This window comes from Montipora foliosa, chromosome 2, assembly GCF_036669935.1.
Source record: "Montipora foliosa isolate CH-2021 chromosome 2, ASM3666993v2, whole genome shotgun sequence".
NCBI lineage: Eukaryota > Metazoa > Cnidaria > Anthozoa > Scleractinia > Acroporidae > Montipora > Montipora foliosa.
In genome coordinates, this window is record NC_090870.1 from 39679778 (window position 1) to 39693331 (window position 13554).

The following is a 13554-nucleotide window of genomic DNA, read 5'->3' on the forward strand; positions in this document are numbered from 1 at the left end:
CTCAGAGCCACTTAGCCACTGCAGCTAGTTGAAAGTTGAACTTTTAGAGTTCGCACATTTTACCTGGGTGAAATGATTGACTTTCATTCCTCCTTCGCCTGTACCAGTCGACCAATTATAATCCTTCTCTTCGTCATGCCAGGCTTTCACAGCCGCGGTGAACGATGGGTAAAGGCTACCGAGAGCGATAGTCTCCCCTCCCTGCCCCCCTGCCCATGGTGAATGTTTGAACACTTTCTTATCAGCCCACTGCTGTGCTTGACTAGCTAAGGTTTGATCCAGTATCAAGGGCGGTGCTCCGTGATTCAAACGGTACCTATTGTGTGCTGCTAAGCACTCCTGTTGACAACGGACATCGCAACCTGAAAGAAGCAATTTGATCAGATTCGCTGAAACACAGAGAACGTTGTTTAAAACCCTGACTCAAATTTCCAATGTTTTTCAACACCAAATTACAAGACAAGACTATGCTTTAAGATTTCTCCCTTCAAAAAAACTGCAAAAATTACTGTCATTGCCTTTGACAGTTCCATTTTGCATATCATCTGTAAGAATAATTAATTTGACTTTACATTTCATGATATAAGTCGTTTCAAGAGAAAATGAGGGGACAGAGAAGGAGGCTCCCGGTCCAGGCCTTGGGATATGTCATGTCCACGAAAGTTATTTTTAGACGAGCGGAAGTCTTCCGAGACGTCCGCATGCAGGCCAACCTCGGTCCGATGTTTGAAAGAAAATAAATATTCATCAGCCTTCCACGTGCGCCATCATTTTCTCTTTTCACTAAGAACCTGAGAGCGAGGCAAGACTGCATGCGGACGTCTCAGAAGACAGACTTCCGCTAGAACAAAGACTTCCGCTCGTCTAAAAATAACTTTCGTGGACATAACATATCCCGGCCAACGCCTTGAGCCTCCCTCTCTGTCCCCTCATTTTCTCTTGGTCGTTTATAATGAACAGAGACTTAAATAGGGTAAATAACGGTAAAAAAAGGGGTGATTTTGTATTACATTAATGCTCCTTCCTCAAAGTTTATGGTAGTTGAAGTGGGTTCCAAACGGGTTTTGAAATCAAAGATCCTTTCTATCACGGTTATAATACACAGATTATCATTATGTATGATATCTTAACCCATGCAGGAATTTTTTATAATGTCCGACTTCACCAGAATGTTGTCGTGCCCACTGAACTAAATATTCTCCAGAGCAATAATGGTTCATCAAGTGTCGCTCCTACTTCACGTCTTTTATCGCATCATCCAACAGTTAATAAAGGGGCATTTGAAAACGCCAATACAGTACCTTTTGTTGCCACAGCTGAATTCCGAGGATTATTTTCCACGTAGAGACCGGACCCTCCTCGTATAAAAAAAGAAATGAAATTGCTTGTTTATGAAAAGATAGTTTATTACGATGATGATGATAATAGAGAGATATAGCATCTTATTATATAGATAATGATGAAATACTAGGATTTCTCCTTTTACTAAAAAATCATATCTTCACCGTGCGCAGTGAACATATCATTTTTATCTTTCATATGTGAGGATATAGGTGTCGTCATGGTAACGAACACGATTAGCCAATAAAACGCGAGCTTCCTCTTCATTATAAGATACTTTTGTGCTTTAAAATAATTCTTCTCTACGACATTAACATTTTTATTGTAAAATTTTACATTATCATGATTTACTTTTCACAACTTTCATATCTTGTTTTATGTTACACAACGTGCGTGTTTTAGCGGTTGGTGACCACTTTTTCATCCTTTCGGAAATGCGAAAAACAAGTTGTTTTAAATCTAGATATTTCATCAATATCTATATAACAAACAGAACATTACATGGCCGCTTGGGGATACGAATTTTATCTTCTCGTACTGAAAGTATCTCTCACTCGTTCGCTTCGCTCACTCGTGAGAGATACTTTCAGCACTCGAAGATTAAATTCGTATCCCCGCGCGGCCATGTAATATCCTCGATTTAGTATAAATACACAGGTGATTATACAAAATCGCGCGCTCTCATTGGCTCGATATCTCGGATTATCAGCCGATCGACGGACAAAATGGCTGCCAGTAGTCGTTTTGCCACTGTAAGTGAAGATGATTTCGCATTGAAATGTTTTTTTTTCCCTTTTTTGAAATAATCACCTGCGCATTTATACTAAAACAATTATTCGCCTCAGGCTCAGTGATTATCGGTGAATATTCACCTCGACTTCGTCTCGGTGAATATTTACCGATAATCACTGAGTCTGAGGCGAATAATTGTTAAATATCATCATATCACGTTTACGTGAAACGCAAACGGCAAAAAGAGCCTCGTGACCATGATTTTCCCGCCACTTTTGGAGTTTGCCGGTTGCCTCTTGCTGTTTTTTACGTAAGTAGGTATTTTCGAGTTTGCCGTATACGCGGAACTTTCTTCTAGTTTTTCTTCTATGTAATAGGTTATTTGTGGAAAACAAGAACCCCAAAACCATTTTCCGGTAAGTCAAACAAGAAAGAATTAGGCTCCATGGTTATAGATCGTTCATAACTGACTCCTTACCACAATTTACTTCATGAACTCACCTTGACTATCTGTTGACTCATCAAACAACTTCATCGAAACTCGCAAAATTTGATAGGTAAGAATTTTCATTTTATATATCGTCTTTTTTTACAAAGACTATTCAAGACGACTCAGACGTTTTTATTTTTATTTTTTTGCTTACTAAATACTCGAGATTAAGGAAGTCCATTCCGAGTTGCCGTGGATAACGCCAAGCCAAAGTCACTAACTTCACTCCATTTTATGCGAAACGTGCAACAGCAGCTTTTAACGTGATACTAAATCTTTCTGATGACGACAACGACTCGGAAACACTCGGAAAATACGGCAGTCGAAGGAGATAGTAGTTCTAACCTCGGTAAGTGAAAGAAGATTACTGTATTCTTCTTTTCAGTCCAGTTCACAATGTCCTTCCCCGTATCCGAATATTAATCATGTTTTCCATGGCTCTATTACCCCATGTAGAACTCCGGAACTAGCCTAAGGTGCCTTAGCCTAAGGAGACTTAAGGACGGTGCCTACTATTGTTATTGCGCATACGTTTTGCGCATCTCCAGATACTCGGATTTCCTATCACTGATGCTTACTAATACAGGGATATTTTTGTGCGGATTAAATAATCCGGAGAAAGTAGATCTCAGTAAGTACTCTTGTTATCCAAAAAGAAAATTGGGGGTAACCATGCATTTTTGAGAGATAATTAAGCTTCAATTTGAGAAAGAACGCCATACATTGCTTTGCATTTAAAAGCTTTTTACGAATATTATTCATGAATTATCTTTGAAAAATGTGTGGTTACCCCCAATTTTCTTTTTGGATTTCAATAACACTTGTTAAGATCTGCATTTCGTGCATAATCATAAACACTGGCAAAAATATCTTTAATTAGTAGGTACCGTCCTTAAAAGCAGATGTAAATTAAAAGGAACCAAACGGCCAGAAAGGACAATAGGTCAGGATCCGACTAGCCACGAACATCTCACCCGTAATCTCTTCAGAAATTAAATGTTTATGTTTCCCCTTACCTCCATGATTCCTTATGATTGCTCTGGCTTTTGCATGTTGCGTTTTAACTTTCTCTTTACATAATCTGTGTCCGCACCCTGATTTACTCTTTGCCACGGCACTTATTTCCAGAGGTGCTTGAACTCTGTTTTGTAAGGCTTTTAAACCTTTTTCTATCAATTCATCATCTCCCTGTGCAGTGAATTTTTGACCAAGACCATTCTTGCTTAAAGACAAGTCTTTTAGTCGGCGATTGACTCCTCTCAGGAGCTTGAATTTAATTGGCATTTTGTTAGATTTTCCTTGTGAAAACCTGAACGTTTGGGGGTTCAACTGATTTTGAGTTCTGGCTCTTTCTCCTGGTAGGAAAATTGATTGTTGTTTGGACAGCTGCTTGATATTTCCATCCTCTTTGAAGTTTGAGCCTTCATTGGAAACTAAACCGACAATTCCTCCTTTTGCGTTTCTAAAAGTGCTAGTCCCAAATGTTGTCAAGGGCTTTCTTTGACTTTGCTCAATTCTAGGTATTGCTGGGGACGTTGAAGGTTGTCGAAGAATAGTTGAAGGTTGCCGGGTGTTGCTCTTGGGATCGTCACTTAATAGATGTACTCCACTCTCAAGAAAAGAGCCCGAAGTGTGGGGTAACGAGGAAGTTTCTTTCCTTGGAACTATGAGAGAAATCGAAAGAAAGAACAAATTAAGCTTAAATTAAATACATGTACATGTTACGGTTAAAATTAAATTCAGGTTAATTTTAATTTCAACCTTGGTCATTTTATTTTAAACTAGGTTGAAATTGATAGTAGGAAACATCAACAAAAACCCATCAATTATTAGCAAGTACGTGTAATATATTGGTAAGTAAATTGGTCCTAGAGGTGAGTGGATGAACTTGGTGTAGCTTAATTTTTTCATGAGTATTTTATAAAACCCCAATGGCTGTCAATTCCAGGCACTGATTTTAAATGGTTAGCATTAAGGTTGGAGTTAGGCATACTGTGCATGATAACCGATTCTACTTTTCTCTCTGAGAGCTTTTTAGAAGGACATTGTTCATTGATGAATCTCCTTAGGAGGGCAGGGAGCAACAAATACTGAACTATCTTTTAAGGAATAAAAGAACTGAAATATACATGATGTACTGTTGATTTTTAGTTGGCTTAGTTATTTGCTCTATCTAGTCAGGAAAAAGGGTTTCATACTCTATTGATCAGTAGCCATTTTGTACACTCTTGTAACTGTTATTTCTGATGAATTATCAAATAAAATATTTGGTTTTGTTTTTAATTTTGCTGAGTGTGTTTGTAGTGTGATAAATCCAAATGTTGTGTTTATTTTGGCACAGTCCCTTTCAAGTTGTACAATTTGAGCAAGTAGCACATTTGGATGAAGGGGCGTTTCCTTTTCCATATTAGGATGGCTTAGCGGTTAATACAGAGGAGAAGTAATCTCGATGTTTCAATGTTACGGAAGCTCAAGGTGGCACAGTCCGCTGTTGGTAAGTAAGGACACTAAGGGGGAAGAAAAGGGAGAGACGCGTACGGTAAGTGGCAGAAGAACGGAAGGCAAGGGAAAGGTGGAAAAGGGTGATATCTTCTTTATCCCCCCTAAAAATCCAGGCCCCATTTTTTTTAATTATAAAAAGGGAAACCCTTTTTTAGACAGTTCATAATAACCCATAGTTTGGAAAATTTGACCTATAGGTTGAAAAAAATCAACCCAGGTTGAAATTAAATTAACGTGAATTTCAATTCAACCTGTAACATATATATATTTAAATTGCGGATTAGAAACGGAAGAGAGAAGTAATCCTCGCATTTATCGGGACCATTAAAGCAATTGTCTCTTATAGGCACTTGAAATGTTTAGGTGGATTCAACTGGATTCGAACCGATGACTTTTGCGATGCCGCCAATGTATATATGTTACCGGTAGAGCGAGTTTCAATTGTGTCGTAAAACCAAAACCAAAGTAATTACTTTGGCCAATCAAAAAGGACTGAGACAATCCGGCAAACCAATCAAAACTCGAAGTAATTACACGTAGCCGACACAAAGCGCGGGAAATTAAAATGTGCACGCGCGAGCCACGATTGGTTTTGGTTTCACTTCTGATTGGTTGAAAAAAGGGCGCGACAACTTTGAACCAATCACTGAGTGAAGTAATCATAAACCAAAGTAATTGTAGTGGTAATGTCGCGATTGATTGATAGGACAAACATACGTGTCCTATTTACATAGCATTTTTGCAGTGGGCTCGGACATCAGCATACTAAGGGCGCCGATGGCAGCCGCTATCAGTCCATTTATGAGCTCACTGAACCCTCCCAACCCATGATGAGTGATGATGTAAGTGATGAAGATAGACCACAACACCGGGAACCACGTCTCCTACTCTTTTCGAATAGTGTGTGGGTTCTTTAACGTCCCACAGAGTTATATGTGAACAAGGTTTGTGAGACGGGACCTCCGGTTTATTGTCCTTATCCGAGAAGACTTGAAAGTCTAATCATTTGCAGATGTCATTACAAAGACAGCATTTTCTCCTCAGTTATTTAAAGACCCTGAGTGTTGGTCCGGCCGGAGTTGAACTCACGACCTCCCGCGTGACAGCCCGGTGCTTAACCAACTGAGCCACCGGTGCGCGGTGGCTCACCATTAATTATCTAATTACTTTCGACACTCAATTGAAAACCGCTCTAAAATCCGTTATAGAAAAGTAAATAATGAAAAGAATTGTGTTGGGTTGAGCATGTTCATCGTTGTAGTGTAGTGGTGAAGACACAGGAGGGTGTGAGTTCGAGTACCGGTAAATGCATAGTACAGTTCTCTGTTCCCTTACTGTGTTGTCATGTTGAGGCTGAATGGATCGATAACTGTATGAATACAGGAACCGATTATGATACGAAACATGAAGAAGATATGTTGAGGTGCGTAAGACAGAGCTTCAGGGAACTTCAAGGTATAGGTGTTTTTAATCCTCTATGGGGGGTTGATAGCTACTTTAAACCAGGTAGAGTGCATATTCAACCTAGGTAAAATGAGGACTACCAATTTAACTTAGGTAAAAAAGGATTCAACTCGCGAGCCCGGATTTGACGGACAACATATATACATATATGCTTTTATATTTATTTTATTCATCAAATCCTTCACGGGAACACATGACCCCAATAAATTGGCCTGCTCCAAACTGAGTGGCTTCATAGATCAGTTGGAAGAGCTATCAGAGATTTGATTGAATGATAGAGCTGACTATGCCGAGTCAGAAAAGAGAACTCCCTCAAGAGATCTCATGAGGATGGCTTCGCTTGACGTTTCAAATCAAGAAAATGCCATCAAGGACATCATCTTCGTCAAAAATTTCTCTTAATTAAGAGTCTTACCACAGAAGTCACATGTCTTTCTGCAAAATGATTTCATTTCCATTTCTCTTTTTTCACAGTAGCCTTGTGCTTGCCATCTTAGACAACTAAATTCGTAACTGGGTGTGTCCTCGCATGGTTCTATGAAGAATAAAAGGAAGGAAGAGATCTTCTATACTTATGCAGAGGTCACATTAAATTATTTCTGTATTTAAGCAGTGCCATCACACTTACCATCTTGACCATCTTGAGATAAGCTGTTAGTTTTTGTGAGCTCCGCTGTTTCCTTTATAATAGACGGAAGACCTTAAATTTGAAATTTAGAATACTCGTAAGTAACTCAAAATGTATACCTGAAACGGCTCGTTTGTGGAAAATCTTACCGCAGTATCCGCATGTTGCTTTGCAGTGCCTTTTCATAAATCCTGTGTAAGCAATTCCTGTGCAATGCCCATTCTTTTCCCACAATTTGCATTGTAAAGTGTCGTCATGGCATCCTACAAAATAAAACAGAGGGGAAACCTCGTTCTTGTAAACCTTTTTATCACATGAAACATCTAGAGTAGCTATAGATACCAAGCATGTAGGTGTTGCCCAAATGTTACAAGCCTTTCGAATACCTATTGGTCTGATCTGAAATACTGACGTACATATTTGAGTGGCGAGTAAGATGAGTGAACAATTCGTCTAAAATTCCTGTTCGATAACATTGTAGCTTTGTGCCTGGGAAATTTGAAAACTAGGCTGTAGTGAGATGCACACAGCATGTTAGGCATTGCTGAGGAGGGATGAGAGAATCGGTTTAATCCGCTGTAAAATTGACACAGTAGGAGCAATCGTTCAAAACAAAAAAGAGGATAGCTCACCATTATCGTTCAATGTTTTTCCGACGTCATTGTGCATGGTTGTTAACTGATACACTTTCGATGTCACATCCACATTATTCATATCTTTGGTATGAAACACCAGCTTGATAGGACGACTGGTAGAATCAGGCAAGGTTATCACCGCTGGAGAGGATACCTGGTGGACACTGGAGACTGATTTAACTCCTTCAACGGCGCTCGAGTTTGTTGAAGTCATTGCATTGTCTGATCCTGTAAGTCTACCACGGTATGAGGAGTTGCTCGACACGGCGGTTGACTCTTGCTTACTTGGACCTCCATTCTGTGGCTTACTGGACGTCTTGGCTGAAGTTTGCAAGCTCACCACCTTTGACTTGGACAATGGTTCAAGGTTTTTTCCTTCTTTTTTTGAACTTACGTTGGTTTTAACTTCAGCAACAGAAAAACCTGTTGACTTTGTCGCTACCGATGGAGATTTTGACGAGTTCGACTCATTGGTTCCTTTCGTAATCATTCCATTGTGAATTTCTTGCTTGTCAGCATCGTCGCTGAGAACGATATTGTAGGTAACGCTCGACGAATCGGAAGAAGAGTTTGAATCAACTCCAGTAAATGAACTGATCGGATCGTTGTTAAGAGCGACGCCTGAAATGTAATACGAGGTAGCTTGCCGCTGTGCCATTTTAGGAGATGCAGATAAACTGTCGGTCACATATTTGCCATACTCTTCATCGCTTGCGATTTTCGATGCATTGCTTCCAGTAGACTCATCATAGGTATCGTCGGTTTCATGTTGTATCATGTCGTCTTCTTGTTTCATCATAGACTGAATGTCATCTGCTTGTTTGTCTTCGTCTGCTTCTCCAATTTCTTCTCCACCGTTGCCTTCGGAGGTAGCAGATTCCTTATTTTCTCCTTCTGCCTTCTTTCTCAATATATCGTCGTCTTGGATAACCAATGACTGGAACTTGGCTGCCTGTTTACGAGCGTCTTCATAATCACTTGGAAAGGTTACAACACCAGCATTTTCTCTTGTTTTGGGTTCTGTGCTGGGTTCAGAACTATTCTTGTCGAGCTGAATCAGGCTCTCAGCTCCTTTCTGCCATTTGGCTTTGTCTTCAGTGCCAGCGACAACGTGATAACTGGCTGTATCCATGTTTTCATCCAAAATTACGTTGTTAAGGCTGTCAGGGTAGAGATAGTGCCTTAGCAATGGATTACTCTTTAGCGCCCTTTGTCCATCCTGAAGCTCTTTCATTTGAGGAATGCTAATTGGTTTGCTTTGATTATACTGAACTTTGCCCGCGATACTAACGGTGGATCCGTCAGGTGCAACGACGGCTCTCGTTGATGAAGGCCCTTCTTTAAATTTCGAACGAAGTATAGTTTTAGGTTTTCTTTTAAGGCCATTCTCATACCAGTGAAGGTCGTCCTATTGAAAAAGTTGAGCAACATACTTATCACATGCTTGCCAATAAACACTTAAACAGAAATCTCCATGCTTTCCAATAAACACTTAACTAGAAATTAACTTTTGGGCGTTTGTTAATGCTTATGATTTATCCGTGTGATTGCAAGTGCACGTTACACTCACACAACAGTGCTGTCGTTGGTATATCGCACCAATTGGTTGTAGAAAGCACTTCCCTGATTGCTTCAGTTTTGCGTTGCTGGCTATGCTTGGTAATTGGCTAAAACATCTCAGGTGAAGTTGTAAGCCAATTAGAGATAAGAGCCAACCAGTTTTCCCTTTTACCTCGCAATGGGAAAATGATAGGCTCGTTTGATTTTCCGCAACTGCTATGATTGGCCACAGTATTAGGATGGTTTTGGGTCCACAGCAAATTCAGTTGTTAAAAATTGGGAGCGATTAATAGAAGCGTGAGGGTGTAAGCTTTCGATCGGAAATGGGCTTTGTTAGAGCATAAAGCTGTGCTCACTATGGCTGATGATGATGTCTGAAACATCAAAACATGCTCCTTAAATTTTAAACTAGTAGTAATCAAAGATTAATAAGTGCGTTCGAAGTTCAATGAATTTACCTAAAATCATACACAAAACATACGAGGAAATTAGTTGAGACATTAAATGAGAAAGACGAAGTATTTAAACAGCAACATGAAAAATAGTAACTTTAATAGTGAAACCCAAAAAGCTACGAAATTCTTCAACAACACGTCCGCAGCAGCTACGAAATTCTTCAACAACACGTCCACCAACAACCGATGTTCGATGTTCGCGAAGAAGACAGAATTTTGTTTCGCTCGACGCAGACTCCTTTGCGCAACGAGAATGTGACGTCATAACTGCCCGCCCGATAGAAAGCCCAAAATGGCACACGCTACCCTCAGGCTTTGATAAGCAGCTACGAAATTCTTCAACAACATTGAGAAAATAACTTACCGAGAAAACAGCAGCAGCTACGAAATTCTTCAACAACACGTCCGCCAACACTCGATGTTCACGAAGAAGACAGAATTTTGTGTCGCACGAGGCAGAATCCTTTGCGCAACGAGAATCTGACGTCTAACTGCCCGCCCGATAGAAAGCCCAAAAACCCTCAGAGCTTTCGCTAGCGTTCACAGGTCACCCACCAAATTAGGAAGCGTTCTCCTTCGTCGAACGCAATAATTGCTATTGAAAAGTATATACTTATAAAAAAGAACTATATAAACAAATGTATAAGGTGTCAAATGAAAAAAAAGACCTTTTGTGGGGATCCAATGTTTGGTGTTCTCCTCCTCTCATTTGGACGAACAATCCCATCCGAATCCATCCAAACAACATAATATTTAGACCCGAATATTTCGCTTTGCCCGCAACCTGCTTTATGAGCCTTTTTCCACACAATCTGCGTAAAGTCATGAAGTGTCTTCCCCGTTCTTGATCGGTCGGATGTAAAGTCAAAGTCCCTTTCTTTGTCGTGCCAATGTTTGATCACAGCTGTAAAATTATTCAATTCGCCCTTTACATCCCACTCTATCAGCTGCCCAAATTTCCCTCTCGATTTCATGTCGTACCCAAATCTCCCACCGTCCGCCCATTTCTGGGCTTTGTCAGCGAGAAATTGCGAGAAGGCAACTTTCTTCGCTTGATGATTAATGCGGTATTTGTTGATCACGTCGATGCACTCCTTTTGGCAAACTGAATTGCACCCTGTAAGTTTAAAGAGAAAGCATTTCATATCAGAGTTTCCAGACACGGTCCTTTCTTATAAAAGCAAACGTTTCTTACCGCTGCTGTAAAACACATTTTAAAAATCTTGAACCTGCAAAATGAATTTTTTTCAAAATAGGACCCGGATACTATTACTATCTCAGCCGATTGCTACGTTGATCAAAAGTGGTTTTTGGCGGTTAAATCAGCCACCTCTATAAATTTTATTTCACACAGCTTTTTTTCTTAAAACGGAAAATATAGATCACATAAATTATGTAAAACGAAGTTTCTGTAATAGCGGGGCCTGTTTGTGGAACAATTTTCCCCAATATTTAAGAAATGCTGAGTCGATTGGAAAGTTTAAACGTCACTATAATTAAGCAGGTATCTGACCTATCGGATCCCCACTCGGTAATCATGTAAAGCAGTCCTAAAGCGTTTTTTGTCTTTTTTGGCTTGACTCATGATTTTCCGTTTTTTAAATAACGTTTACTTACTCACTTATTTACTCATTCACTCACTCACTCACTCACCCACTCACTCACTCACTCACTCACTCACTCACTTACTTCCTTACTTCCTTACTTCCTTACTTACTTACTTCCTTACTTACTTACTTACTTACTTACTTACTTACTTACTTACTTACTTACTTACTTACTTACTTACTTACTTACTTACTTACTTACTTACTTACTTACTTAGGTCTTTAAGGGAAATGAAAGAGGGGGTTATGTTAATCATCAAACAACTCATTCACTCACTCACTCACTCACTCACCCACTCACCCACTCACTCACTCGCTCACTCACTCACTCACTCACTCACTCACTTCCTTACTTCCTTACTTCCTTACTTCCTTCCTTACTTACTTACTTACTTACTTACTTACTTACTTACTTACTTACTTACTTACTTACTTACTTACTTACTTACTTACTTACTTACTTACTTACTTACTTACTTAGGTCTTTAAGGGAAAGGAAAGAGGGGGTTATGTTAATCATCAAACAACTCACCTCTGGTTGATCCAAATATAGTATTGTTATCTGAAACTGGAAGACAAACAAAATATCTCTGTATGTGTTATAAAGGAAGGGGAACGTTCTATTATCGATTTTTTTGTTGCGAAAAGATATCGTGATTTACTTGGTCAAGTTGGTTATATAAGAGGAAAGATCTTTCCAATTATTTCCCAGTTCTAGTAGCTGATATCAGTTTTATATACTTCTAAATTCATTCCTTTAAGAATAGTAACTAGTTATAGTTTTCACTACACTTGCCCCCACCCCAAAGATAGTATGAACATGTCGCCCCTGTCTCCCATTTGTGTCCAGAAAAAACATTGGTAATTTCTGAGCCAGGCAACTTGAGTTGCATCAGATCTGCTTCGATGTTTGACTTTTCAATCGCTAACGCGACAGGACTTTGGTTCTCCTTGCGAGTTTCTACTTCGTGAATCTGAAACATCTCGGTCGTGAAGATCAACACCAACACCACTCGTGCTGCGCCCGTTTAAGCAATACCGATACCGCCTTGCGCGCCTGGTTGAGCAAATCGAGATTGGTTACTCCAGCAGTATCTCAATTCATACATTTATCCCTTTTACGTGGGGACTTCTAGGTTGCCTCCTCTGGTTTTGGCCTCTGTGCCAAAACCCTGCGGGGGCAACAAGAGCCAGTATGGGGACAAATTGGCAAATGTTTGATAATGACATGAAAAACAAATTAAGCCAATGAATGTGTTCATTCATAAATGTAGACTTTCGGAGAAGAAAATGTAATCAAGGAGTACAAAGTAATTTTTCAAATAAAAAATAGAACCAGGACAAATGATAGCAGTCAATTGATCTCCTCCAAATCGGCGGAGGTACGTACTTGCGAGGAGATCCTTTTTCTAACTTAAAACCTTAAAGCTGAATTCTCTTACAATTCCATTTTGAAGAGGAATCTAACGTTCTGGTGGGTTGGTAGTGGTAATAAAACTTATTACCTGCAGCTGCTTTGTGCTTTATCATCAAAGAAACGATGGTGACGGTGAAGATAATTGACAACATTTCTCTTGAACATCAAACTAGGATTCTGAGCACAACAAAAAAAAAACATGAATTAAGCTATAAGAGTCCTCCATTGCTCTTCATCGTTCTTTGACTGATGAAAAGGTGGATCACTTCATAAACCCACATCCAATGTTAAAACCGGTTGTCAAATTGACATATCAAATGGGTGGTGATTTATCCGGTGGATCAAAGCAGTGCATTATCCCTTCGACGATTGGAGGAACTTCAGTTTCAATTTACATGCAAAGGATATTTCCAGTCGGTGTGTAATTGGTCAGAAATAAGTTTATTTTAAAAACAGAACGGCAATGAGAAATGACAAATCTTTCCCTCACCATTTGTCCTTGCGCTTCATCGTAATTTCTAAATCCAATATTTTGACCAATGGATCGACGACACCATTTCGAAAACAACCAAGAAACATTAACGTGAAACGCAGTTTTCAACTCAACAGTTCAAACATTTTTAAGTTTTCAGTTCAGTAGTTGTTTCTCATTATTAATTTACCGTCAACAGGTTAGCTCTTGAAATGGTCTCGAGTCTGTGCGTATAATGAACCCGTCATTAA

At 39.5% G+C, this 13554-nt stretch overlaps 1 protein-coding gene across 2 annotated transcripts in view; it reads right to left on the minus strand.

Moving 5' to 3' along the window:
- The window catches only part of LOC137990778 (uncharacterized), a 17132-nt gene extending 3685 nt beyond the window's left edge, over positions 1 to 13447 (minus strand). Inside the window, exons 1-11 of one of the 2 annotated variants that reach the window (XM_068835888.1) lie at positions 13322 to 13447; positions 12920 to 13008; positions 11947 to 11982; positions 10476 to 10924; positions 7790 to 9200; positions 7307 to 7420; positions 7158 to 7229; positions 6945 to 7064; positions 3580 to 4227; positions 1302 to 1355; positions 64 to 362 (exon numbers count right to left, since the gene is read on the minus strand). In XM_068835888.1, coding sequence (XP_068691989.1) covers positions 64 to 362; positions 1302 to 1355; positions 3580 to 4227; positions 6945 to 7064; positions 7158 to 7229; positions 7307 to 7420; positions 7790 to 9200; positions 10476 to 10924; positions 11947 to 11982; positions 12920 to 12983 — 3267 coding nt within the window. In that variant the 5' untranslated portion in view covers positions 12984 to 13008; positions 13322 to 13447. Of the gene's footprint in view, positions 1 to 63; positions 363 to 1301; positions 1359 to 3579; positions 4228 to 6944; positions 7065 to 7157; positions 7230 to 7306; positions 7421 to 7789; positions 9201 to 10475; positions 10925 to 11946; positions 11983 to 12919; positions 13009 to 13321 lie in introns of both variants that reach the window. The other variant, XM_068835887.1, reaches the window with a different exon arrangement.
- Positions 13448 to 13554: the final 107 nt, after the last annotated feature.